Source organism: Olea europaea, chromosome 15 (assembly GCF_002742605.1).
Source record: "Olea europaea var. sylvestris chromosome 15, O_europaea_v1, whole genome shotgun sequence".
In the NCBI taxonomy this organism is placed as follows: Eukaryota; Viridiplantae; Streptophyta; class Magnoliopsida; order Lamiales; family Oleaceae; genus Olea; species Olea europaea.
Window position 1 is genome coordinate 2,081,239 of NC_036251.1, and position 26,549 is coordinate 2,107,787.

General features: G+C 28.2%; 3 protein-coding genes across 3 annotated transcripts; all 3 read left to right on the forward strand.

Moving 5' to 3' along the window:
* Nucleotides 1–9,912: 9,912 nt before the first annotated feature.
* LOC111409799 (glutathione S-transferase zeta class-like) lies at nucleotides 9,913–10,918 on the forward strand. Its single transcript, XM_023039846.1, has 5 exons — nucleotides 9,913–10,064; nucleotides 10,140–10,236; nucleotides 10,359–10,415; nucleotides 10,586–10,671; nucleotides 10,784–10,918. Exons 1-5 carry the CDS (start codon nucleotides 10,062–10,064, stop codon nucleotides 10,901–10,903), a joined length of 363 nt encoding a protein of 120 aa, XP_022895614.1. The 5' UTR covers nucleotides 9,913–10,061; the 3' UTR covers nucleotides 10,904–10,918.
* Nucleotides 10,919–14,557: 3,639 nt separating this feature from the next.
* Nucleotides 14,558–18,801, forward strand: LOC111409800 (glutathione S-transferase 2-like). The gene is made up of 10 exons (XM_023039847.1): nucleotides 14,558–14,653; nucleotides 14,735–14,831; nucleotides 14,953–15,009; nucleotides 15,181–15,266; nucleotides 15,379–15,450; nucleotides 16,196–16,249; nucleotides 16,377–16,452; nucleotides 17,867–17,928; nucleotides 18,260–18,319; nucleotides 18,723–18,801. The coding sequence occupies exons 1-10, from the start codon at nucleotides 14,651–14,653 to the stop codon at nucleotides 18,771–18,773; spliced, it is 618 nt and encodes a 205-aa protein (XP_022895615.1). The 5' UTR covers nucleotides 14,558–14,650; the 3' UTR covers nucleotides 18,774–18,801.
* A 5,637-nt stretch (nucleotides 18,802–24,438) lies between these two features.
* LOC111411101 (glutathione S-transferase zeta class-like) lies at nucleotides 24,439–26,378 on the forward strand. Its single transcript, XM_023041668.1, has 5 exons — nucleotides 24,439–24,469; nucleotides 24,806–24,927; nucleotides 25,259–25,318; nucleotides 25,796–25,907; nucleotides 26,135–26,378. Exons 1-4 carry the CDS (start codon nucleotides 24,439–24,441, stop codon nucleotides 25,904–25,906), a joined length of 324 nt encoding a protein of 107 aa, XP_022897436.1. The 3' UTR covers nucleotide 25,907; nucleotides 26,135–26,378.
* Nucleotides 26,379–26,549: the final 171 nt, after the last annotated feature.

Consider the following 26,549-nt stretch of genomic DNA (forward strand, 5'->3'; position numbering starts at 1 on the left):
ATTATAAATTTTTTTTATTCCTTTTAAATAACTTGAAGTGAATTTTTTACTTATAAGTAATTTTCTACATTCTAGATAGTGTAATCTTTTTATTGATATTTAAAAAAGATAAATATATCTAAATATTTATTTAAAAATCTATGCACAGAATGAATATTCATTCCGTGCATGGAGCAAAAAAAAAAATTTACGTTTTGAAATTTTTTTCTTATTTATTCATTTTATAATTTATTTTGTAATTTGTTGTTTTGATATTATAGTTAATTTTTTTCTATTTAAAATTTTTATGAATTCTTTTCTCTTTATTTATGATTGAACTTAATTTTTCAATTATTTTTTTCTCTTCGTGAAAGGAGAACTTTTTTCTATTTAAAATTTTTTCAATATTAATTTTTTTATATTTAAAATTTTTTCAATTTTTTTCTATTGGTGAAGAAGAAAATTATTGTTTTTTTTTTTTTGCACAAAGTTGGACTGTTCATTTTTTTTCATATACGTTTTCACATTCAACTGATTTAAAATAGATTTGGTCAAAGCAGTTTGATTTTTTTATTATATTATAAAAAATATATAAAGTAATCTATCATTTATCACTCTTTCAAGTCATTCATTCTCCCTTCTTCAATTCAACCGATTAGCTTTCATGTACGAAGAAAACTCTCCAAATTCTTGTTTCTTTTTGTGGGAAAAAAAATTGCTTAGTCCTCATCTCAATCGTAGGGAAGAAAATCGTAGAATTTGTGACGATTTTCTTTGGATATGTTCTTGCAAATTTTTATTTTTTTTTTGTTTGTATTTTTTTCTTAGTTTTTTAAGATTTATTTAAGGTATGTAGTTTTTATTTCTGTGTCTAGATGAAAATATATCTTGGATCATCTTCCTCTACCTAGATGTGAGGTATATTCTTGTCTTTGTATATACGTGAAAATCTAATTGAAGTTTTATTTTATTTTTTCTTGGATATGGCTATGAAATTTATGTTTTTGTTTGATGTTTGTTTTCTTGTGGATTTATTTCTTATTTTCTTCGGCCTTATTTAATGTAAAAAGTTAGCTAGGTCTTTCTTTTTTTACCCTTATATACTTGAGAAGTTTAAAATTTTCAATCATTTTTTTATATTTAAGAAGGCTTACAAGAGTTTGCTTTGGGTATGTTTGGAATTTGTTTCCTCCAATTAGTAGTATTTACAGTTCTATTGTTGTGTTGCATTTGTAAAGAAGATTGTGATTTATTCAGTAGCTAAAAGACGCATGTATCATCCATTTTTAGTTCCTTTAAGAAGAGAAAATGTGTCCAACCTATAAAGAGAAAAAAAAAATCCAACCAAAAAAAAAAAAAAAAAAAAAAAAAAAAGAAATTTATAGTATGAACAAAACAAACTTAAAAAAAAATTATATAATTAAACAAAAAATTTAAACAAATTAGAGTTACAAAAATGAAACAAATAATATATTAATTATTTAATTAAAATTGAAAAAAAATTATCATAAAGAGAAAAATATTAAAAAAAATTTTAATCCAAAACAAAAAAATTATAATATGAATAAAACGAATTTAAATAAAAAATAAGAAAAAAAACTCTCTGTGAACGGAGAGATTGTCTCTCCTTTCAATGGATGAAAATTTATTTTTTTATTTATTTAAATTTTTTATTTTTTTGTTTATATTATAGATATTTTTTTCTATTTAAATTATTTTCTCATTGAACATAGTTTCTCTCCTTCAAATGACAAATTTTTTCTATTTCTTTTTTCAATATAAAATTATTTCAATTTTTCTACTGGTGGAAATTACTGATTAATTTATTTTTTAATTTTTTTGTTCGTATTATAGATAAATTTTTCTATTTAAAATTATTTTAAATTATTTTCTCTTTATGATTGAACTTAATTTTTTTAATTACTGTTTTTCTCTCCTTCAATCTATTCAAAATTTTTTCAATATAAATCTGTTTGGTTTAAAATTATTTCAATTTTTTTCTACTGGTGGAAATTACTGTTTTTCTTTGCACAAAGTTAAACTATTCATTTTTGTCATTACTATATTGAATCATTCAATTTCAAAATTAATATCACAAATAGCTTACGTCAAATAATTATTTTTATAACTAATTGAATCGCTTCTTCTTTAAATACTAAACTCATATCAACATTAAAAACGCTAATATGAAATTCAAAATAATCATGTCCGCGCATTGCACGGGCGATAGACTAGTCTATGTAAGAAATGAGAACTTAGTCTCTCTCTCTCCCTCCCTCCCTCTCTCTCTCTCTCTCTCTTATTTTTATTCCTATTATTATTATTTTTTTTTATTTTATTTTTTTGATATATATTTCCAGTGAAAGGATTGTAATGCAAAGAGGTGGACAAGTCTATTGTGTCATTATTATGTACTTATGAACCTATTTCTTCAACGTCATCACTATCTATACTAGTCTTTGACATGTACATTGCACGAATTTTGTATTTATTGTATTTTTATTAGCGTCAAAATTGTAGATTTTTTAAAATTGGTTGAAGATTCGAAGTATTTGATAAAGTCTAATCGTTTGGTTCATTACATTAACGCAGGAAGCATGGAATTACATAATCTATCAAATATAATTTTTAAAATTAATTTTTATAAAATAATATATTTTTATGATTTTTTTTTTGAAAGGTGAAATATAATAGTATTAAAAAAATATAAAATAATTAAATTTTTATTAATTTTAAAAAATAAAATATTATGGAGGCTCATGCTTGAGCCTCAAGAATTATGGATGGCCTCCATAATTATGGAGGCCTCATGTTGAGGCCGCCGTTATTACGGAAGCCAACATGTAATTCTGGAGGCCTCAACACGAGCCTCTATTTAACGGAGGCTCATGTGTGCTTGAGCTTCCGTAATTACGGAGGCCTCAACGTACATTTTTTTACTTTCTTTTTTTTCATTGGCTCTCAGTACAATAATTTAATTTCATTTAATCAATTTAATTTTTTTAATATTCTTAAAATAAAAATACATAAAATAATGGAGGCTTACTCTTTCTCCATTTTTACACGCTACAATCATGCTTCTCTATTTCTCCACACTATCTCTTTCACCATTTTCTCACGCCATCAATCATGTATCTTTATAAAGTTTATTTTTGAACACATAAGTAAGTTTAAATAAAAACATTATTTTTATATATACACGTAAAAGGTATATAATAACCATTTGGATGACCAAAAAATAATATCAATCAAAATGTATACGAACCGTTTAAATAATAATTTATTGAAGGGGTTAACTCAAGAGCAAAAGTGTGAATTCCATAAATATATGATTAAAAATATATTTGAAGAAAAATAAATTTTAAAAAATAAAGACCGAACATATTAACAAATGAATATATTTATTTTCTGATAAATGAGTTTTTATTACCATTTCATTTTTATCATGAAATGATTCTAATTTTAATATGTTAGATTGTACTTCAAAATTACATAATCTATCAAATATAATTTTTAAAATTAATTTTTACAAAGTAATATGTTTTTATGATTTTTTTTTTGAAGGTGAAATATAATAGTACTAAAAAATATAAAATAATTAAATTTTTATTAATTTTAAAAAATAAAATGTTATGGAGGCTCAACATGGAGGCCTCGGAGGCTCATGCTTGAACCTCCATAATATTACTTTACTAAAAAAAAAAAATTCATATAAACATATTACTTTATAAAAATTAATTTTTAAAATTATATTTGATAGATTATGTAATTGTGAAACACAATCTAATATATTAAGATTAGAATCATTTCACGATAAAAATGAAATCGCAATAAAAACTTATTTTTCGAAAAATAAATATATTCATTTGTTAACATGTTTGGTCTTCATTTTTTAAAATTTATTTTTCTTTAAACATATTTTCAATCATATATTTATGGAATTCACACTTTTGCTCTTGAATTAGTGTGGAGAAATAAAGAGGCATGACTGTAGCATGTAAAAATGGAGAAAGGGTAAATAGGGCTCTATGACATAATCCTCCACACCGCGTAAATTGAGAAAAAGCAACAAAGTCACTGTATCAAACACGTAAGATAAACGACGTAGTTACTTTCTCTCAATAAAAAAAAAGCTACGGTGAGACAAAATAGAAGAATCTACTGTTCTTTCTACAGTAGTGAAACATTATCCTTTTTATATAGTAGTGATGTATATGTGAGAAGCGAGAACTTAGGTTTTTTTTTTTCTTTGAAATAATTGTAATATGAAGTGGTGGACTATTTTTAGTTTGTGTCATTATTATGTACTTACGAATCTATTTCTTCAACATCATCACTATCTATATGTCTATGTGAGAAGTGAGAACCTAGTGTTTTTCCCCCTATATTTTACGTTGAAATAATTGTAATATGAAGTGGTGGACCAGTCTATTGTTAGTTTATGTGTCAACATTATATATATATATATATATATATATATATAATTGTAAAAGAGGTGAATCACTTTGATAAGTGCATTTTACACTCTTATTCAGTTCACAAAACATGACTAATTGTTGATTATAATTTTGTTTTGTAAAACTCTATTGACGGATATGGTGGAACTCAAGAGAAAATAAAAAAAAGGGGGGAATCCAAAGTATGATAACTAAATTGCAACATTTTAATAATTGATTTGGACCACAAAATGAAAATTAAAGGCGTTGCGGGTTCAATTGGATGCAATTAAAAGTCAAATGGTTGAAAATGCAATAGAAAGGACTTGAAAAAATCAAGAATCGAATTCGGAGGCTAAAATGCAACATTCGAGAGTTTGTATAACTGAGCAACCACCCAGTTGTTTAGAGTGGTCGATTGCCCAATGTTAAAAAATAATTAACGAGAAGAAAACTTTGAACCGGGGGTCGACCAGGCCAATCGCAACGAAAAATTTCTGATTCCCTATTCTGACTAGAATTCTGATGGAAACAAATCTTTGGAAGTACTTTAAAACCCTTGGGCCTTCCCTAAAGAAAAGAGTACACATTGGGAAGGAGAAAAACACATATTAGAGAGAATTTGGAGCTATAATAACAAAGAAAAATACAAAAATTGACAGGATTTCACGCACTTAATTAACCAGATGATGTTATTTCTGCAAGTTATTATATATTTGTAGTGTTCTAAAAGGATTAATGCGTGGCGATGCGTTGATGTCAAGCTAAGGACAATGCGATATTAGGCGAGGCAAATGCGTAAAAAAGTGTTTTCTAATTTTAATATTATTTAAAATTTTTAATCAATAAAAAAATTATTTAATAATTATAAGTTTTAACTTAAAAGAATTGTAAAAAGAAAAAAAAAACCTAATAATGTGCGCCTAGGAGTGCATTGGCGCCTTAGCCTCGCCTCGCGCTGATGCGCTAATTGGCGCGCTATTTAAAACAATGGTATTTTGTAAGTTTCTCCATGTCAGACTAGAAATTCTTATACTAGGGCTATGTTTGGTACCCATTTTTATCAAAATGCATTTTTCTCTCTCTTCTTTTCAACCACACATTCTTTATTAAAATAATATTACACGTAAATCAAAAAAATTTTCTTATTTTTCAACCACACATTTCCCATCAATTTACTATTCAAAAATACATTTTCACATAAAAATTCCTACCAAACACCCTCTAGGAGATTGGTGAACCTTGTAATATGATTTTTTTAATTCATTTTTCTATATTTTTGATATTAAAACTCGTATTGAATATTTTGAATGATTTATATATTTAAGTTCTTCCATAATTATTGGGCCCGTAATTGTGTGGGTTTGGTGATCTATTTCTTGTATTCGAAAGAAGTGGAATTAGTTCGACAACGTATAAATCGTTAATTACATCAAACTTGTGTTCCAAATATTCAATTTGCATTTTCAGTTCATACAAGCGTCAATTTGCATATTAATTCATTCAAGTCATACACATTTGCATATCTAATTTAGGTTAATCATTTTTGACAATCTTGTTTCGGTTAAAGCCAAGATAAATAAAATTAGACTACTCAATCTCTGTGAGACGATATTTGGAACTCTAAATTTCACTTTATTACTTATTACAAACCGTACACTTGCGGGTTTAGATTGAAATATTATTTTTCATGATCACACTTCACCATTTTTTGATATTTTTTTCCACCAAAGAAGGCAATGTATTGTAATTTGTTGTCAGGGATTTTGTAGAGCTTCCATGCATTTCGGGGACCAAATGTTTTTGCGTTTTACTGGCAATATAATCACCATTCATTTATATATATAATTTGTATGGACAATTTAACAATGGGTAAACAATTTTACCCTTGATTTATTTTTATTTTTATTTTTATTTTTTTCTTATTTTTCAATTCATTTGAGTGCAAGACACGCAGAATTTATGGCAATTAGACACGTTGGGGTTAAAATTAAATGACTTTTGAGCACAAGATGGATATATAGCAAAGGAAGTTATTGCCAAGAAATTATGACGATCACTTATATATCTTCGTTAGAGATTATTGACGACAATATCATTTGTAACATCAAGAAGCATCCACAATGTTTCGATCGCGAGCATAAGTTGTCTATATCACCAAATGAACTTTTATTCCTTTTACATATTTTTTTATAAGTTAAAATGTCATTTTAACTTATAATTTTTAATATTACAAGGATTAATTTTTAAATTTCTATACTATATTTATTTACAAAATTTTTAATAATTTTTTTAGCATTCTTTTTGTTTCATTTGGCTTTTAATTAGTACTTTTATCTACAATTGAATGAAAGAGGAAGTAGAATTTAAAAAAAAAAAAAAATTAGTCAATTAATCTTAAGTTTGTTAAACCTAAAATTTTATCTTCACATGTGGATATGGAGATACATTGTGTTCATACACAATTTCTGCTGAGCTCTGTCCATAGCACATTTTGTGTATCTTGATAGCCGTTACGATTATTGTCAATGTAGTAATGGAGAAGATGAATATGAAGGGAAGGAATTTTTATTTTTATTTTTATTTTTTACTTTTTTACTTTTATTAACTTTGGCTTTTTTTTTTTTTTTTTTTAATTTCTACTTCTGATATCTATATTTACAAGTTGTATAAATCGCTCTTATTTGAAGTTTTCATTGAGGTGGGGTGAAATATCAGGAGTTTATATCTTATTGGAAAAAAAGAGAGTTAGATTATTACTTTGTATTTCCATCAATATTGACATGTTCAATTTTTTTATATGTTTGAACTTTTAAATGAGTCTTGTCCTAGCATTATTAACAAATAACATTACTCTTCTTTTATCTTCCGTCCTTATTTGGTTCAGTTAAACATTATATTTTTAATAGATTTTGATAAAAGTTAATGAAATATGTATTTGAAAAGTTGATAAAAATTGTTGATCTTACGAAATGTGTTATTAAAAATGAAATTGAGAAAAAAATATTAAATGGTAATCAAATAAAGGCTTGATAAAATTTACTTGGTATAGAATAAATTCTTTAAAACAAAGAGCGTCTTACCATATGTTTGAAGTATCTTTTAAATAATTTCGCCTTCATTCACTATCAAGTATATGTTTTCCTAACGCATGTGTTTCGTTTTTAAAGTGTCTTTTGGAGAGAATAATAATATTATCTAATAAAAGTAATACTATAACATAAGTTTAAGTGACATTATGTGATAAATTTAATTAAATATAGAATAATATGACTCATTCAATAGTACATCACATTTAATGTCACTTAACCCATATTTGGTGGGAATTAGAATAATTTTTAGTGGATTTTGATAAAATATGAAATGTGTGGTTGGAAAACTGTGAGTCTCATAAAATGTGTGTTAAAAATAAATTTTTGATTTTGACTTAAAATAAAATCTAGATTTTAATTTCTACCAAATAGGGTTTAGTGTCATCTAAATTGTTGTTATATCAACGGTACTGAAAAGTGTTATTCTTTTGAAAAAAAACTTAGAACTTATATTATCTCTTTTTTTGTCTAGACATTGGACGAGAAAAAGCACTTATAATTTATATTATGCTAAATAATACACGTTTATACAAATAATTGTTGACATAAGTGGTGTTGTAATAAGTTTGGACATTTTAATTGAAATCAAATCTTTCAAGCCAAAATCGATACCAAAAATGTAAATTAGGAAGTGGATAACCGATTAGATCCAATTCAATTCTTGATTCCTAAACCAGAATCGTGTGTATCTGAGTGGAACTGTTTTTCAGAAAATACAATTTATAGTTGGATAAATAAATATAAAACCTAAAAATCCTAATTATAGTGATAATTAGTTTTAAAATGTAGACTCTAATCATAAGAAATCAAAACTGGCTCCTACTTTTTTACATATCTCCTCATATTATATTGTTGCATCTACCTGCCACTTTTCTCATGCAATTTGCAATACTTGAATGATCGATTCCTTTTTTTTCTTTTTTGGTCCGAAGTTTTGACATGTTAATGTTTCCAATTTGAACTTTTTTATGAATAAAAAAGTTCAAGCTATGTTATGCTGTAAGTTGATAAATAAAAGCACTCATTTTCTGCAATTAAAGTTTTTTATTTTCTTGCATTGTTTAAAAACTTAAGAGACTTTTAATTTTTTAAAATACATGGGGATTGAACTTAATTTATTCATTGATTGGGCTGTGATATACATTTTTGTTATCTTAAATTCGTGATTCTCTTTTTAAATATAATTTTATTCTTTTTTTTTAATTATTCAAATAGAGCGAGTTCAATGTAGACTGTAATTTCTTGATACTATATAGTGATGTAACTAATTAGTATTTATTATGTCGGTTCGTTTTAAGAATAGAAGAATTTAGACATTGTTCATAATTAAATTATATACTTTACTATGCCTCGCTTATGAGCTAAATAAGATTTATTAAGAAAAGATAATTTATTCTAAAATTATAATTTAATTTTTAATTTTTGAATTTTCTCCTATTCTCGTTGTTTTTAGTACCATTAATGCTTCTCGAAGATTTCCTAGTTGAATTTTGTACTATTACACAAATATTTTTGAGTAGTAGCGTGTTGGATATATGTACTGAAATGACATATATGAAAATGTTTATTAAGTCACTATTTGGTGAAAATTAAAATTAAAATTTCAATTTTAATTTAAGTCAAAGTCAATAATTAATTTTAAACATATTTTCATAGGACTCACAACTTTCAATCACTTGCTTCATCAACTTTTATTAAAATCTATTAAAAATTTAATTTTAATCCCTACCAAAAAGGGCTAAATATATTTATAAAAATGTTATGGATAAAATCAAAATCGAATTAGAATTGAGTTTGGTTCCACTATTTTACAAGGACTCGAATAATTCAATTTACGAAATACTCGAAAAATAGTGGGTGATTTCAGATATTGAAATACTCGAACCAACCACTTGATGCTTAGACATATGTTGTAATATCGTCTACATATATTAATTTAATTTCTATATATATGTTTTAGGTTTCAGATGTAATATAATAATTTTATTATTATGACTTGAATGTAAAAAATGTCATATCATAAAATGTTTTAAAGCACTAGCAATTTGAAAGAGTAATATTATTTAGCTTCATTGAAATTATAACCAAATTTATGTGACAATAATGCAACATTATATGATAAGTGGAAAGATTATTATATTTGTATATCAAATGTTACTCAAGGGTTATATAATATATAAGTGGCATTACGTAATTGATTGGTGAAAATTTAAAAATAAGTCATTTAATTTTACATTTCATTTAATTTATCACTTAACATCATATACACTGGGATTATAATTCAGGTGGGGGCTAAATGGTAATATTTAATTTGAAAACGGCCGTATAATTATTTTGTCTCGAAAAGTTAAATATAAAGGTCAAAATGTAGAATTGCGTTCGTAAAATAAGATTTAAATAAATAAGTAACAACTAACAACCAATTAGCTACTGCCAGCAGAAACCACGTACCAGCTGACGTTGATCGGATGATGATTTTTTGGACGTAGGTATTTGTATACATAAAACAAAATCCCCCATCAATCCAGAATTTGCAATCGTTCTTTCTCCGATCATGGTAATTTTTTTTTTTAACTTAGTTTTAGCTTTAATTTTGGGTTAATGGAATTTGACATTTTGTAATTATATTTAGGCAAGTGGAACTGGTGAGGTTTCAAAGAAGCTGAAGCTCTATTCCTATTGGCGGAGCTCTTGTGCTTGCCGCGTTCGAATCGCTCTCAAATTAAAAGGTCTCGATTTTTTTTTTCATTAATTTGAATTCTCGATTTGTTTTTGCTTAATTTATTTAATTATTTTATTAATTTTTTTTTATGATTAATGAAATAAATACAACCTGAAATTGAATAAACAGGGCTAGATTATGAGTATATCGCAATTAACTTGCTCAAAGGGGACCAGAAATCTCCAGGTTTGACGCTTTCCCCTCTCTCCCTCTTTTTTTTTTTTTTTTTCTTTTTCAATTATGTATAAATGTTGACATAACCATGTTATCTGTATTACTAAGTTATATGTAGCTTCAGTTGATTATTATCATATGATTTTATTTTTTTAACACTTTTCTACTTGTCGGGATTGTAGAGTTTTTGAAGCTTAATCCACTTGGATATGTGCCAGTACTTGTGGATGGTGAATTTGTAGTTGCAGACTCTTTTGCTATATTACTGGTGAATTTCTTCATTGATTATGGCAATATAGAATTATTTAATGGTGAATTCGGTATAATTCAACCTTACTATGAAAAGATATTGTTGTTGACTGGATACCACAATTGTGCAGTATCTAGAAGAGAAGTATCCTCAGCACCCATTGTTGCCAAAAGATCTTCAGAAAAGGGCTCTCAATTACCAGGTGAACAATTGCTGGTTAAATATCTCTGTTTGGGAACAATGTTATTAGGTTTAAAGAAGTACACTTGTTCTATCAATAACTATTTTTGTTTTCCAATGAACTCTTTGGATCAATATATCTTGCCACTTCAGGCTTTACCTAGCAAAGGTTAATGTTTTGTTTTTTTTTTTTTTTTTTTCTTTTTTTTTTTTTTTGTATATTTTTCGTTGAAATAATTGTAATATGAAGTGGTGGACCAGTCTATTGTTAGTTTATGCGTCAGCATTATGTATTTATGAACTTATTTCTTCAGCGTCGAAGGTAGATAACTAAGTGAGGAGTGAGAATATATATATATAGGGTTTGGAGTCAGAATAAACTTATCAAAAAACTGTTTGACACACTGGAAAAAGGTCAATAGCAACAACCATCCAGGTGCTGACACACAACACCTGGATTCAAACCCTGGATTTAAAACCTGGCAGACCAACTTTACTGTATATATATATGTATATATATATATATATTCCATGCATTTCGGGGACCAAATGTTTTTACATTTTAGTGGCAATATAACCACCATTTATTTATATATATAACTTTTCTAGATAAATTTTTTTTTTTTTTATTTTTCAATTCGTTTGAGTGCAAGACACATGCAGAATTCATGGCAATTAGACTCATTGGGTTAAAATTATATGACTTTTTAAGCACAAGATGGGTATATAGCTAAGGAAGTTATTGCCAAGAAATTATGACGATCACTTGTGCATCTTCGTTAGGAGGACAATATCATTTGTGACATCAAGAAGCATCCACAATGTTTCGATCGCGAGCATAAGTTCTCTAATGTCACCAAACGAATTTTTATTCCTTTTGCATATTTTTTTATAAGTTAAAATGTCATTTTATTTTTTTATTTTACAAGTATAAATTTTTAATTTCTATTACTTTATTTATTGACAAAATTTTTAATCGTTTTTTAGCATTCTTTTTGTTTCATTTAGCTTTTAATTACTACTTTTATCTACACCTGAAAGAAAGAGCAAGTGGAATTAAAGAAAATTAGTCATTAATCTTAAGTTTGTTAAACCTAAAATTTTATCTTCACATGTGGATATGGATACATTGTGTTCATACACAGTTTCTACTGAGCTCTATCCATAGCAAATTTTGTGTAGTTACGATTATTGTCAGTGTAGCAACGGAGAAGATGAATACGAAGGGTAGGAATTGGTTGTGTTTTTTTATTTTTACCTTTTTACTGGTATCTATATTTACAAGGTGAAATGAAATATCAGGAGTTTTTATTTTTTTAGAAAAAAAAGAGTTTGATTAGTACTTTATGTTTCCGTCAATGTTGAAAAAAGGTAATTAAATAAAGGCTAAAATAAAATTTGCTTGCTACAGAATAAATTCTTTAAAACAAAGAGCATCTTACCATATGTTTGAAGTATCTTTTAAATAATTTCGCCTTCGTTCACTATCAAGTATATGTTTTCCTAACGCATGTGTTTTGTTTTTAAAGAGTCTTTTGGAGAGAATAATAATATTATCTAATAAAAGTAATACTATAACACAAGTTTAGTAACATTACGTGATAAATTTAATTAAATATAGAATTATATGGCTCATTCAATAGTACATCACATTTAATGTCACTTAACCCATATTTAGTGGGAATTAGAATCGTTTTTTAGTAGATTTTAATAAAAAATTAAATGCGTGGTTGAAAGGTTATGAGTATCATAAAATGTGTGGTTAAAATAAATTGTTGACTTTGACTTAATATAAAATCTAGATTTTAATTTCTACCAAACAAGGTTTAGTGTTATTTAAAATGTTGTTGTTTATATCAATAACACTGAAAAAGTGTTATTCTTTTGGAAAAAAACTTATAACTTATATTATATCTTTTTCCGTCTAGCCGTTAGACGAGAAAAAGCACTTATTATAACCGATTCGATCCAATTCGATTCCTAATTCCTAACCTAGAATCGTGGGTATCTGAGTGAAACCGATTTTCATAAAATACAATGTATAGTTGGATAAACAAATATAAAACTTAAAAATCCCTATTTTGGTGATAATTAGTTTAAAAATCTAGATTCTAATCATAAGAAATCAAAACTTGCTCCTATTTTTTTTCATCTTTCCTTACATTAGATTGTTGCATTTACCTACGACTTTTCCCATGCAATTTGCAATACTTGAATGATCAATTTTTATTTTTTTTTTGGTCCAAAGTTATTACATGTTAATCTTTATAATTTGAACTTTTTTATGGGGTAAGTTGATAAATAAAAGCGCTCATCTTCTGCAATTCAACTTTTTACTTTTTTGCATTGTTTACAAACTTAAGAGACTTTTAATTTTTTAAAATACATGGGGATTGAACTTATTCATTGATTGGGTTGTGATATACCTTTTTTGTTATCTTGAGTTCATGATTCTCTTTTTAAATAAAATTTTATTCTTTTTTTATTATTCAAATAGAGCGAGTTCAATATGTAGATTGTAATTTCTTGATGCTATATAGTGATGTACCTAATTAGTATTTATTATGTCGGTTCGTTTTAAGAATAGAAGAATTTATACATTATTCATAATTAAATTATATACTTTACTATGCCACGTTTATGAATCAAATAAGATTTATTAAGAAAAAACAATTTATTCTAAAACTATAATTTGATCTTTGATGTTTGAATTTTCTCCTATTCTTGTTGTTTTTAGTTTCCACTATTTTGCTTCTTGAAAATTTCGTAGCTGAATTTTCTCTCTTACACAAACATTTTTGAGTAGTAGCGTGTCGGATATATGAACTGAAATGGCATATACAAATGTTTGTTAAGCCACCGTTTGGTGAAAATTAAAATTTAAATTTAAATTTGAGTCAAAGTCAATAATTAATTTTAACCATATTTTCATAAGACTCACAATTTTTCAACCATCCCCCTCATCAACTTTTATTAAAATCTATTAAAAATTTAATTTTAATTCTTACCAAAGAGGGCAAAATATATTTAAAAAATTTTATGGGTAGAACCAAAATTGAATCGGATTTGAGTTTGGTTCCACTATTTTACAAGGATCCAAGTGATTCAATTTACGTTGAAATGCTTGGACCAACCCACTTGACCCTTAGACATATGTTGTAATATCGTCTACATATTTTAATTTGACTTCTGTATATATGTTTTAGGTTTCGGATGTAAGATAATAATTTTATTATTATAACTTGAATGAGAATGTCATATCATAAAATGCTTTTAAACTCTAGTAATTTGAAATATTGAAATTATAATCCTAATTTATGTGACGTTAATATAACATTAAATGATGAGTGAAAAGATTATTCTACTGGTATATCAAATATTACATCAAGGATTATATAATGTATAAGTGACATTACGTAAGTAGTTGGAGGAAATTTGAAAATGGATAATTTAATTTTACATTTTATTTAATCTATCGCTTAACACTGTATCATATTTGAAAACTCAGCTACAGGGGCGGGACGACACTGTATCATATTTGAAAACTCAGCTACAGGGGCGGGACGACACTGTATCATATTTGAAAACTCAGCTACAGGGGCGGGACGACACTGTATCATATTTGAAAACTCAGCTACAGGGCGGGACGGTGGGGCCCAAAAAAGTTGGGGTTCAACAGTAACAACCAATCAGCTACCGCCGGCAGAAACCACGCACCAGCTGACGTCGATCCGATGATGATTTAGAATGTAGGTATTTATATATAAAAACAAAAGCACCCATCAATCCAGAATTTGCAATCGCTCTTTCTCCGATAATGGTAACTTTTTTTTAACTCAGTTTTAGGCTTTTAGCTTTAATTTTGTGTTAATGGAATTTGACATTTTGTAATTATATTTAGGCAAGTGGAACTGGTGAGGTTTCAAAGAAGCTGAAGCTCTATTCCTATTGGCGGAGCTCTTGTTCTTGCCGCGTTCGAATCGCTCTCAAATTAAAAGGTCTCGAGTTTTTCTTCATTAATTTGAATTCTCGATTTGTTTTTGCTTAATTTATTTAATTATTTTATTAATTTTTTTTTATGATTAATGAAATAAATACAACCTGAAATTGAATAAACAGGGCTAGATTATGAGTATATCGCAATTAACTTGCTCAAAGGGGACCAGAAATCTCCAGGTTTGACGCTTTCCCCTCTCTCCCTCTTTTTTTTTTTTTTTTTTCTTTTTCAATTATGTATAAATGTTGACATAACCATGTTATCTGTATTACTAAGTTATATGTAGCTTCAGTTGATTATTATCATATGATTTTATTTTTTTAACACTTTTCTACTTGTCGGGATTGTAGAGTTTTTGAAGCTTAATCCACTTGGATATGTGCCAGTACTTGTGGATGGTGAATTTGTAGTTGCAGACTCTTTTGCTATATTACTGGTGAATTTCTTCATTGATTATGGCAATATAGAATTATTTAATGGTGAATTCGGTATAATTCAACCTTACTATGAAAAGATATTGTTGTTGACTGGATACCACAATTGTGCAGTATCTAGAAGAGAAGTATCCTCAGCACCCATTGTTGCCAAAAGATCTTCAGAAAAGGGCTCTCAATTACCAGGTGAACAATTGCTGGTTAAATATCTCTGTTTGGGAACAATGTTATTAGGTTTAAAGAAGTACACTTGTTCTATCAATAACTATTTTTGTTTTCCAATGAACTCTTTGGATCAATATATCTTGCCACTTCAGGCTTTACCTAGCAAAGGTTAATTAATATAAGATAAAAGTGGTTCAACATGATTCAACTTATGACTCTTCCCCAGTTATCTTAGGAGACAATTTCATCTCTTCTGCATCATGTCTAGGAACTAATGTGCTAATGATTCACTAACCTTTTTCTAAAATATTGGGATCGGATTATTTTGTTAATTCAAAAATGTTCATAGAAACATTTATTTTCTCTTTTGATTGAAATTATGAAAACTAGAAGAAGATGTGAGGACTAATCTACTTGGTTATACAATGTTAAAGAGCACACATAGCATAAGCTTGTGGTGAACTTTCTAACGATATGCACATATTAAATATTACTGTGCTGGTTTAGAGGAATGAAGGAATGGGGGGAGCGAATAGGGAAAATCTTGACTTGTACTACTAAAAGTACGCAAACAATAACTAATTTTGGTAGTTCTAATAGATTTGTTCTTTATGTGGTGGAGAACGTGCTTGAGGACATTGAATAAAGTAATGACCTGAAAAATTTACTGCCAATTTCATCTTCTAAATAAATCATATGCAATTATTTACCTTTTCTTCTTAGGTTTTGAATCTAACTTTGCTTCTTAATGTTTTACTAATTGCAGGCTGCAAATTTGATTTCTGCAAACATACAACCTCTCCAGAATTTACCTGTCCTCGTGAGCATAAAATTGCCCTTTTGATGTCAATTTCATGTTCCTTACTATAAAATTTCCAATTTACATGTGAGCATGATATGTTTTCATTATCATATATTGCATATTTAATTGATTTTTCAATGTGCAGGGCTATATTCAAGAAAAACTTGGTCCTGACGAGAAAATTCCTTGGGGTCAAACTCATATACGAAAAGGCTTTGCTGGTAAGCATTGACCTTGGTATCCTTTCTTTGAAGAAAGAAAAGAAATGTCAGGAGGAGAAACCATTTCTAGTAGGAGTGCTATGCAATTGCATTTAGATGTACAGATAACTTGATTTCAGACTCATAACAGTTAACAATTTGATTGCATTGTTGAATAATATCAAGCTTAAGTAATTTCTGACACCAAGGTTCCTCGTCTACTTCTTGCATTGATCTTATTTAATGTTTGGATTTAAATTCATATCATGTACTACAGGAGAAGCACAATTGACTTTGAGCAATTGATTTCCTTAGCCCCGTTAGTCAAAATATGTTAAAAAATTATGCTATTTTCTATGGCATGCCTTGCATAAAATCTTAATTCATTGGGTTTTCCAACTCTCATATTCTATACATATGCTTCACCCTGATGTGGTCCTCTCTCTGTACACCATTATGATTATAGCCTACTTGCCGGTGGCTGCTGAATTTGTGTTATTCTAGAATAAACATGATCTGCTGTGGCAAAATAAATTAATTCTTAATAATGTAAATAGTTAATTTATATTTAATCCAGTTACTCTTTCAATTTTTAGCATCCAAAGACTTGTTACTATGGAGACACCAGTTGTTCTATGCCACCATTATAACTTTAGATTCACCACTGATTAAAAATTAAGTCAAGTTGAGTGAATTATCAGATGGACTCAATCTCTCTCTTCAAACTGAGCAGTTATTAGATATCAAACAAACCTCCCTAGAAGGTTATTTTAATGTAACCAATTTCTCTCTTTTACAATCAATTTCTCTACAACACCGCTTATGTTAACTAATTGTACATCCTTTCCAAGTGTGATTTATATGTTATGTATGGCTGTGCCTAAGGGCATTTCAGTTGAAGTAGATCTATTTGATCAATCAAAACCACGATTACTCCTTTGACTCTGCATTCTTTAATTGTTGAAATTTTGTGCTATTTTTGAAATGTTTTGTTTATACATGGAATTAATGCTCAAGTTGATTAGCACATGTAACTTGGATGAGTCATACTTGTAGAATTGACTGACAACACGTTCTGCAAGCATGACAAAGTAATTATTCTTCACTCAAGTTTGGAAGAAGTGGTTAATTTGAGTGTGTTATTAGGCCTTCCATCATCCGTGTGAGTAGTGGGAAAAAAAAATGAAAAAGAAAAGAGAAGCGGTTTGCTTAGCTGACAGGGAAATAAGTGTTTTGAGTTGAGATGTCACTGGTAAATCTAATATCAATTCAGTTGTAATTTGTGCTTGTGCCACCTACTCTAGAAATAGGTTACTATGCTAAATATGGTTATCATCTGAATATTCTAGTAACTATTTGATTTGTGCTGCGACAGTTCTATTTTTTTCCCCCTTCAAATCACATTCCCCTTTTCTGATTTCAATTGAATCTGCAGCTCTGGAGAAGCTATTAGAAAATTACGCTGGAAAATATGCCACGGGGAATGAAGTTTTCCTGGTTTGTTTCTTTCCTCGTACATAATTTGCTTATTACTGGTGCATGTTTTCATGCTTGAATTACAAATTGCACCTTATCAGGTTAATGGTCTGGCCAGGTCCAAATTTGTACCAATTACTGATGATGAATCCAAGTTCGTAATTGTCACTTTATTTCATCCTCAAACGTCCTAAAATACCAGGCCATGAGCAAATGTAAATTGGTCTAATTTGACAAGTTAAATATAATCTAATTATGATATAATTGCAGTATCACCTTGCATACATTGGATTTATACGTATAGATTAAGAGTATTTTGGGGGTTTTTTATTCATGGGCTATAAACTTGCAGGCTGATTTGTTTCTGGCACCCCAGATTGATGGTGCAGTCAGAAGATTCAATGTTGACATGGTAGGCCCTTCATTGAAATCCTATCATATATATAAGGAACTTTATACTTCTTGAAGTAATCATGCAATTAAAACACTTTAAAAATTCCATTTTCTTAGAGAAATTTTGATCAGTTGTATGCTATTTATCCGCTTTTCTTTCAAGTTCATCAAATTGAATGGTCCCCAGGTTCGTGCAGCATTGTTTCATGTTCATAGAGTTATCATAAAACAATAGCTATAATTCAGTCATCTTCCTTTTTGGGGGAGTGAATTTTTCCTGATTAGGCTTTCAGTCTTTTCATCTGCATCATATATTTTGTGGATTTATGACAACTACAATTTCAGTATACATGTTTCTTTTCTGAAGGACTGCACAGTAGACCTGTTTTACCTTGCCTCATTGCATTTAATTCTAGATGTAGGTGCATTTATCAACATATCTGTATATGTATATGATAATTTACCATCAATAAGTTGAACCTCAATATGTGGGCAGAGTGAATATTTGAAAATGCAATAGAAAGGACTTGAAAAAATCAAGAATCGAATTCGGAGGCTAAAATGCAACATTCGAGAGTTTGTATAACTGAGCAACCACCCAGTTGTTTAGAGTGGTCGATTGCCCAATGTTAAAAAATAATTAACGAGAAGAAAACTTTGAACCGGGGGTCGACCAGGCCAATCGCAACGAAAAATTTCTGATTCCCTATTCTGACTAGAATTCTGATGGAAACAAATCTTTGGAAGTACTTTAAAACCCTTGGGCCTTCCCTAAAGAAAAGAGTACACATTGGGAAGGAGAAAAACACATATTAGAGAGAATTTGGAGCTATAATAACAAAGAAAAATACAAAAATTGACAGGATTTCACGCACTTAATTAACCAGATGATGTTATTTCTGCAAGTTATTATATATTTGTAGTGTTCTAAAAGGATTAATGCGTGGCGATGCGTTGATGTCAAGCTAAGGACAATGCGATATTAGGCGAGGCAAATGCGTAAAAAAGTGTTTTCTAATTTTAATATTATTTAAAATTTTTAATCAATAAAAAAATTATTTAATAATTATAAGTTTTAACTTAAAAGAATTGTAAAAAGAAAAAAAAAACCTAATAATGTGCGCCTAGGAGTGCATTGGCGCCTTAGCCTCGCCTCGCGCTGATGCGCTAATTGGCGCGCTATTTAAAACAATGGTATTTTGTAAGTTTCTCCATGTCAGACTAGAAATTCTTATACTAGGGCTATGTTTGGTACCCATTTTTATCAAAATGCATTTTTCTCTCTCTTCTTTTCAACCACACATTCTTTATTAAAATAATATTACACGTAAATCAAAAAAATTTTCTTATTTTTCAACCACACATTTCCCATCAATTTACTATTCAAAAATACATTTTCACATAAAAATTCCTACCAAACACCCTCTAGGAGATTGGTGAACCTTGTAATATGATTTTTTTAATTCATTTTTCTATATTTTTGATATTAAAACTCGTATTGAATATTTTGAATGATTTATATATTTAAGTTCTTCCATAATTATTGGGCCCGTAATTGTGTGGGTTTGGTGATCTATTTCTTGTATTCGAAAGAAGTGGAATTAGTTCGACAACGTATAAATCGTTAATTACATCAAACTTGTGTTCCAAATATTCAATTTGCATTTTCAGTTCATACAAGCGTCAATTTGCATATTAATTCATTCAAGTCATACACATTTGCATATCTAATTTAGGTTAATCATTTTTGACAATCTTGTTTCGGTTAAAGCCAAGATAAATAAAATTAGACTACTCAATCTCTGTGAGACGATATTTGGAACTCTAAATTTCACTTTATTACTTATTACAAACCGTACACTTGCGGGTTTAGATTGAAATATTATTTTTCATGATCACACTTCACCATTTTTTGATATTTTTTTCCACCAAAGAAGGCAATGTATTGTAATTTGTTGTCAGGGATTTTGTAGAGCTTCCATGCATTTCGGGGACCAAATGTTTTTGCGTTTTACTGGCAATATAATCACCATTCATTTATATATATAATTTGTATGGACAATTTAACAATGGGTAAACAATTTTACCCTTGATTTATTTTTATTTTTATTTTTATTTTTTTCTTATTTTTCAATTCATTTGAGTGCAAGACACGCAGAATTTATGGCAATTAGACACGTTGGGGTTAAAATTAAATGACTTTTGAGCACAAGATGGATATATAGCAAAGGAAGTTATTGCCAAGAAATTATGACGATCACTTATATATCTTCGTTAGAGATTATTGACGACAATATCATTTGTAACATCAAGAAGCATCCACAATGTTTCGATCGCGAGCATAAGTTGTCTATATCACCAAATGAACTTTTATTCCTTTTACATATTTTTTTATAAGTTAAAATGTCATTTTAACTTATAATTTTTAATATTACAAGGATTAATTTTTAAATTTCTATACTATATTTATTTACAAAATTTTTAATAATTTTTTTAGCATTCTTTTTGTTTCATTTGGCTTTTAATTAGTACTTTTATCTACAATTGAATGAAAGAGGAAGTAGAATTTAAAAAAAAAAAAAAATTAGTCAATTAATCTTAAGTTTGTTAAACCTAAAATTTTATCTTCACATGTGGATATGGAGATACATTGTGTTCATACACAATTTCTGCTGAGCTCTGTCCATAGCACATTTTGTGTATCTTGATAGCCGTTACGATTATTGTCAATGTAGTAATGGAGAAGATGAATATGAAGGGAAGGAATTTTTATTTTTATTTTTATTTTTTACTTTTTTACTTTTATTAACTTTGGCTTTTTTTTTTTTTTTTTTTAATTTCTACTTCTGATATCTATATTTACAAGTTGTATAAATCGCTCTTATTTGAAGTTTTCATTGAGGTGGGGTGAAATATCAGGAGTTTATATCTTATTGGAAAAAAAGAGAGTTAGATTATTACTTTGTATTTCCATCAATATTGACATGTTCAATTTTTTTATATGTTTGAACTTTTAAATGAGTCTTGTCCTAGCATTATTAACAAATAACATTACTCTTCTTTTATCTTCCGTCCTTATTTGGTTCAGTTAAACATTATATTTTTAATAGATTTTGATAAAAGTTAATGAAATATGTATTTGAAAAGTTGATAAAAATTGTTGATCTTACGAAATGTGTTATTAAAAATGAAATTGAGAAAAAAATATTAAATGGTAATCAAATAAAGGCTTGATAAAATTTACTTGGTATAGAATAAATTCTTTAAAACAAAGAGCGTCTTACCATATGTTTGAAGTATCTTTTAAATAATTTCGCCTTCATTCACTATCAAGTATATGTTTTCCTAACGCATGTGTTTCGTTTTTAAAGTGTCTTTTGGAGAGAATAATAATATTATCTAATAAAAGTAATACTATAACATAAGTTTAAGTGACATTATGTGATAAATTTAATTAAATATAGAATAATATGACTCATTCAATAGTACATCACATTTAATGTCACTTAACCCATATTTGGTGGGAATTAGAATAATTTTTAGTGGATTTTGATAAAATATGAAATGTGTGGTTGGAAAACTGTGAGTCTCATAAAATGTGTGTTAAAAATAAATTTTTGATTTTGACTTAAAATAAAATCTAGATTTTAATTTCTACCAAATAGGGTTTAGTGTCATCTAAATTGTTGTTATATCAACGGTACTGAAAAGTGTTATTCTTTTGAAAAAAAACTTAGAACTTATATTATCTCTTTTTTTGTCTAGACATTGGACGAGAAAAAGCACTTATAATTTATATTATGCTAAATAATACACGTTTATACAAATAATTGTTGACATAAGTGGTGTTGTAATAAGTTTGGACATTTTAATTGAAATCAAATCTTTCAAGCCAAAATCGATACCAAAAATGTAAATTAGGAAGTGGATAACCGATTAGATCCAATTCAATTCTTGATTCCTAAACCAGAATCGTGTGTATCTGAGTGGAACTGTTTTTCAGAAAATACAATTTATAGTTGGATAAATAAATATAAAACCTAAAAATCCTAATTATAGTGATAATTAGTTTTAAAATGTAGACTCTAATCATAAGAAATCAAAACTGGCTCCTACTTTTTTACATATCTCCTCATATTATATTGTTGCATCTACCTGCCACTTTTCTCATGCAATTTGCAATACTTGAATGATCGATTCCTTTTTTTTCTTTTTTGGTCCGAAGTTTTGACATGTTAATGTTTCCAATTTGAACTTTTTTATGAATAAAAAAGTTCAAGCTATGTTATGCTGTAAGTTGATAAATAAAAGCACTCATTTTCTGCAATTAAAGTTTTTTATTTTCTTGCATTGTTTAAAAACTTAAGAGACTTTTAATTTTTTAAAATACATGGGGATTGAACTTAATTTATTCATTGATTGGGCTGTGATATACATTTTTGTTATCTTAAATTCGTGATTCTCTTTTTAAATATAATTTTATTCTTTTTTTTTAATTATTCAAATAGAGCGAGTTCAATGTAGACTGTAATTTCTTGATACTATATAGTGATGTAACTAATTAGTATTTATTATGTCGGTTCGTTTTAAGAATAGAAGAATTTAGACATTGTTCATAATTAAATTATATACTTTACTATGCCTCGCTTATGAGCTAAATAAGATTTATTAAGAAAAGATAATTTATTCTAAAATTATAATTTAATTTTTAATTTTTGAATTTTCTCCTATTCTCGTTGTTTTTAGTACCATTAATGCTTCTCGAAGATTTCCTAGTTGAATTTTGTACTATTACACAAATATTTTTGAGTAGTAGCGTGTTGGATATATGTACTGAAATGACATATATGAAAATGTTTATTAAGTCACTATTTGGTGAAAATTAAAATTAAAATTTCAATTTTAATTTAAGTCAAAGTCAATAATTAATTTTAAACATATTTTCATAGGACTCACAACTTTCAATCACTTGCTTCATCAACTTTTATTAAAATCTATTAAAAATTTAATTTTAATCCCTACCAAAAAGGGCTAAATATATTTATAAAAATGTTATGGATAAAATCAAAATCGAATTAGAATTGAGTTTGGTTCCACTATTTTACAAGGACTCGAATAATTCAATTTACGAAATACTCGAAAAATAGTGGGTGATTTCAGATATTGAAATACTCGAACCAACCACTTGATGCTTAGACATATGTTGTAATATCGTCTACATATATTAATTTAATTTCTATATATATGTTTTAGGTTTCAGATGTAATATAATAATTTTATTATTATGACTTGAATGTAAAAAATGTCATATCATAAAATGTTTTAAAGCACTAGCAATTTGAAAGAGTAATATTATTTAGCTTCATTGAAATTATAACCAAATTTATGTGACAATAATGCAACATTATATGATAAGTGGAAAGATTATTATATTTGTATATCAAATGTTACTCAAGGGTTATATAATATATAAGTGGCATTACGTAATTGATTGGTGAAAATTTAAAAATAAGTCATTTAATTTTACATTTCATTTAATTTATCACTTAACATCATATACACTGGGATTATAATTCAGGTGGGGGCTAAATGGTAATATTTAATTTGAAAACGGCCGTATAATTATTTTGTCTCGAAAAGTTAAATATAAAGGTCAAAATGTAGCAAAATAAATTAATTCTTAATAATGTAAATAGTTAATTTATATTTAATCCAGTTACTCTTTCAATTTTTAGCATCCAAAGACTTGTTACTATGGAGACACCAGTTGTTCTATGCCACCATTATAGCTTTAGATTCACCACTAATTAAAAATTAAGTCAAATTGAGTGAATTATCAGATGGACTCAATCTCTCTCTTCAAACTGAGCAGTTATTAGATATCAAACAAACCTCCCTAGAAGGTTATTTTAATGTAACCAATTTCTCTCTTTTACAATCAATTTCTCTACAACACCGCTTATGTTAACTAATTGTACATCCTTTCCAAGTGTGATTTATATGTTATGTATGGCTGTGCCTAAGGGCATTTCAGTTGAAGTAGATCTATTTGATCAATCAAAACCACGATTACTCCTTTGACTCTGCATTCTTTAATTGTTGAAATTTTGTGCTATTTTTGAAATGTTTTGTTTATACATGGAATTAATGCTCAAGTTGATTAGCACATGTAACTTGGATGAGTCATACTTGTAGAATTGACTGACAACACGTTCTGCAAGCATGACAAAGTAATTATTCTTCACTCAAGTTTGGAAGAAGTGGTTAATTTGAGTGTGTTATTAGGCCTTCCATCATCCGTGTGAGTAGTGGGAAAAAAAAAAAAGAGAAGCGGTTTGCTTAGCTGACAGGGAAATAAGTGTTTTGAGTTGAGATGTCACTGGTAAATCTAATATCAATTCAGTTGTAATTTGTGCTTGTGCCACCTACTCTAGAAATAGGTTACTATGCTAAATATGGTTATCATCTGAATATTCTAGTAACTATTTGATTTGTGCTGCGACAGTTCTATTTTTTTCCCCCTTCAAATCACATTCCCCTTTTCTGATTTCAATTGAATCTGCAGCTCTGGAGAAGCTATTAGAAAATTACGCTGGAAAATATGCCACGGGGAATGAAGTTTTCCTGGTTTGTTTCTTTCCTCGTACATAATTTGCTTATTACTGGTGCATGTTTTCATGCTTGAATTACAAATTGCACCTTATCAGGTTAATGGTCTGGCCAGGTCCAAATTTGTACCAATTACTGATGATGAATCCAAGTTCGTAATTGTCACTTTATTTCATCCTCAAACGTCCTAAAATACCAGGCCATGAGCAAATGTAAATTGGTCTAATTTGACAAGTTAAATATAATCTAATTATGATATAATTGCAGTATCACCTTGCATACATTGGATTTATACGTATAGATTAAGAGTATTTTGGGGGTTTTTTATTCATGGGCTATAAACTTGCAGGCTGATTTGTTTCTGGCACCCCAGATTGATGGTGCAGTCAGAAGATTCAATGTTGACATGGTAGGCCCTTCATTGAAATCCTATCATATATATAAGGAACTTTATACTTCTTGAAGTAATCATGCAATTAAAACACTTTAAAAATTCCATTTTCTTAGAGAAATTTTGATCAGTTGTATGCTATTTATCCGCTTTTCTTTCAAGTTCATCAAATTGAATGGTCCCCAGGTTCGTGCAGCATTGTTTCATGTTCATAGAGTTATCATAAAACAATAGCTATAATTCAGTCATCTTCCTTTTTGGGGGAGTGAATTTTTCCTGATTAGGCTTTCAGTCTTTTCATCTGCATCATATATTTTGTGGATTTATGACAACTACAATTTCAGTATACATGTTTCTTTTCTGAAGGACTGCACAGTAGACCTGTTTTACCTTGCCTCATTGCATTTAATTCTAGATGTAGGTGCATTTATCAACATATCTGTATATGTATATGATAATTTACCATCAATAAGTTGAACCTCAATATGTGGGCAGAGTGAATATCCTATCCTATCGAGGATTAACGAGGCGTACAAAGAACTCCCTGCTTTTCAAGATGCTATGCCAGGAAAGCAACCTGATACGCCACCAGAGGCTAGAGCCTGAGGTAAAACATTAGCGAAATACATTTATCATGTTCTTTACCTTCAGCGACCATCATGTTTTGATTAATTAACTAATTATAAGATATTCAATTCTAGTGAAACAGATCCCATCCTTTTACTCATTTCATGTTTTTTTTTTATTATAATAGCTTATCATTTAGCATTACTTTTCTTGTTCTTAAAATCTCGAAAGACTTGCTCTTCTGATTCTTGGTTTGTTGGAAACCAGCACTTAGCTGTGTCAGGATTCTAGGATGGAGCACAATTTCATTAAGCTGGCAGAGCAGAAAGAGTGACCAGAAGGAAAGAAATAATCCATAATATATTGTTCATTAGTAATTCACACTCACTTATGGTGCTATTGGTGTGTTATTTAAGTGCTGAAAGATGCTTTATGTAAAATATATGTTACTGTTTAGTTTCATGAATAAGATGCATTATCCTATATACATCATGTGGTTTCAGAATGAAAAGTTGGATGCTATAGTGCTTTATAACGAAGTCAACTGGCATATATCGTGGAGGTTCAAGCAAATAATGAAATACAATTTGCTAGCAAGTTTTCAACGAATGGAAGATTTAACCATTTGTCGATGTCCGAAAGTGGCAATATATGGCTAGAACTGTAACCATTAAACAACTCA

Excerpts from the sequence above, each read along its gene's own strand:
- LOC111409799 (XM_023039846.1), top strand. Across the intron at positions 10,237-10,358 it reads AATCGCTCTCAAATTAAAAG|GGCTAGATTATGAGTATATC; the intron begins GTCTCGATTTTT and ends TTGAATAAACAG. Across the intron at positions 10,672-10,783 it reads ACTCTTTTGCTATATTACTG|TATCTAGAAGAGAAGTATCC; the intron begins GTGAATTTCTTC and ends ACAATTGTGCAG.
- LOC111409800 (XM_023039847.1), top strand. Across the intron at positions 15,451-16,195 it reads AAAGGGCTCTCAATTACCAG|GCTGCAAATTTGATTTCTGC; the intron begins GTGAACAATTGC and ends TACTAATTGCAG. Across the intron at positions 16,453-17,866 it reads TATACGAAAAGGCTTTGCTG|CTCTGGAGAAGCTATTAGAA; the intron begins GTAAGCATTGAC and ends TTGAATCTGCAG.
- LOC111411101 (XM_023041668.1), top strand. The coding sequence starts at position 24,439 with ATGGAATTAATGCTCAAGTTGATTAGCACAT. Across the intron at positions 24,470-24,805 it reads GCTCAAGTTGATTAGCACAT|TTCTATTTTTTTCCCCCTTC; the intron begins GTAACTTGGATG and ends GTGCTGCGACAG. Across the intron at positions 25,319-25,795 it reads GAAGATTCAATGTTGACATG|AGTGAATATCCTATCCTATC; the intron begins GTAGGCCCTTCA and ends ATATGTGGGCAG.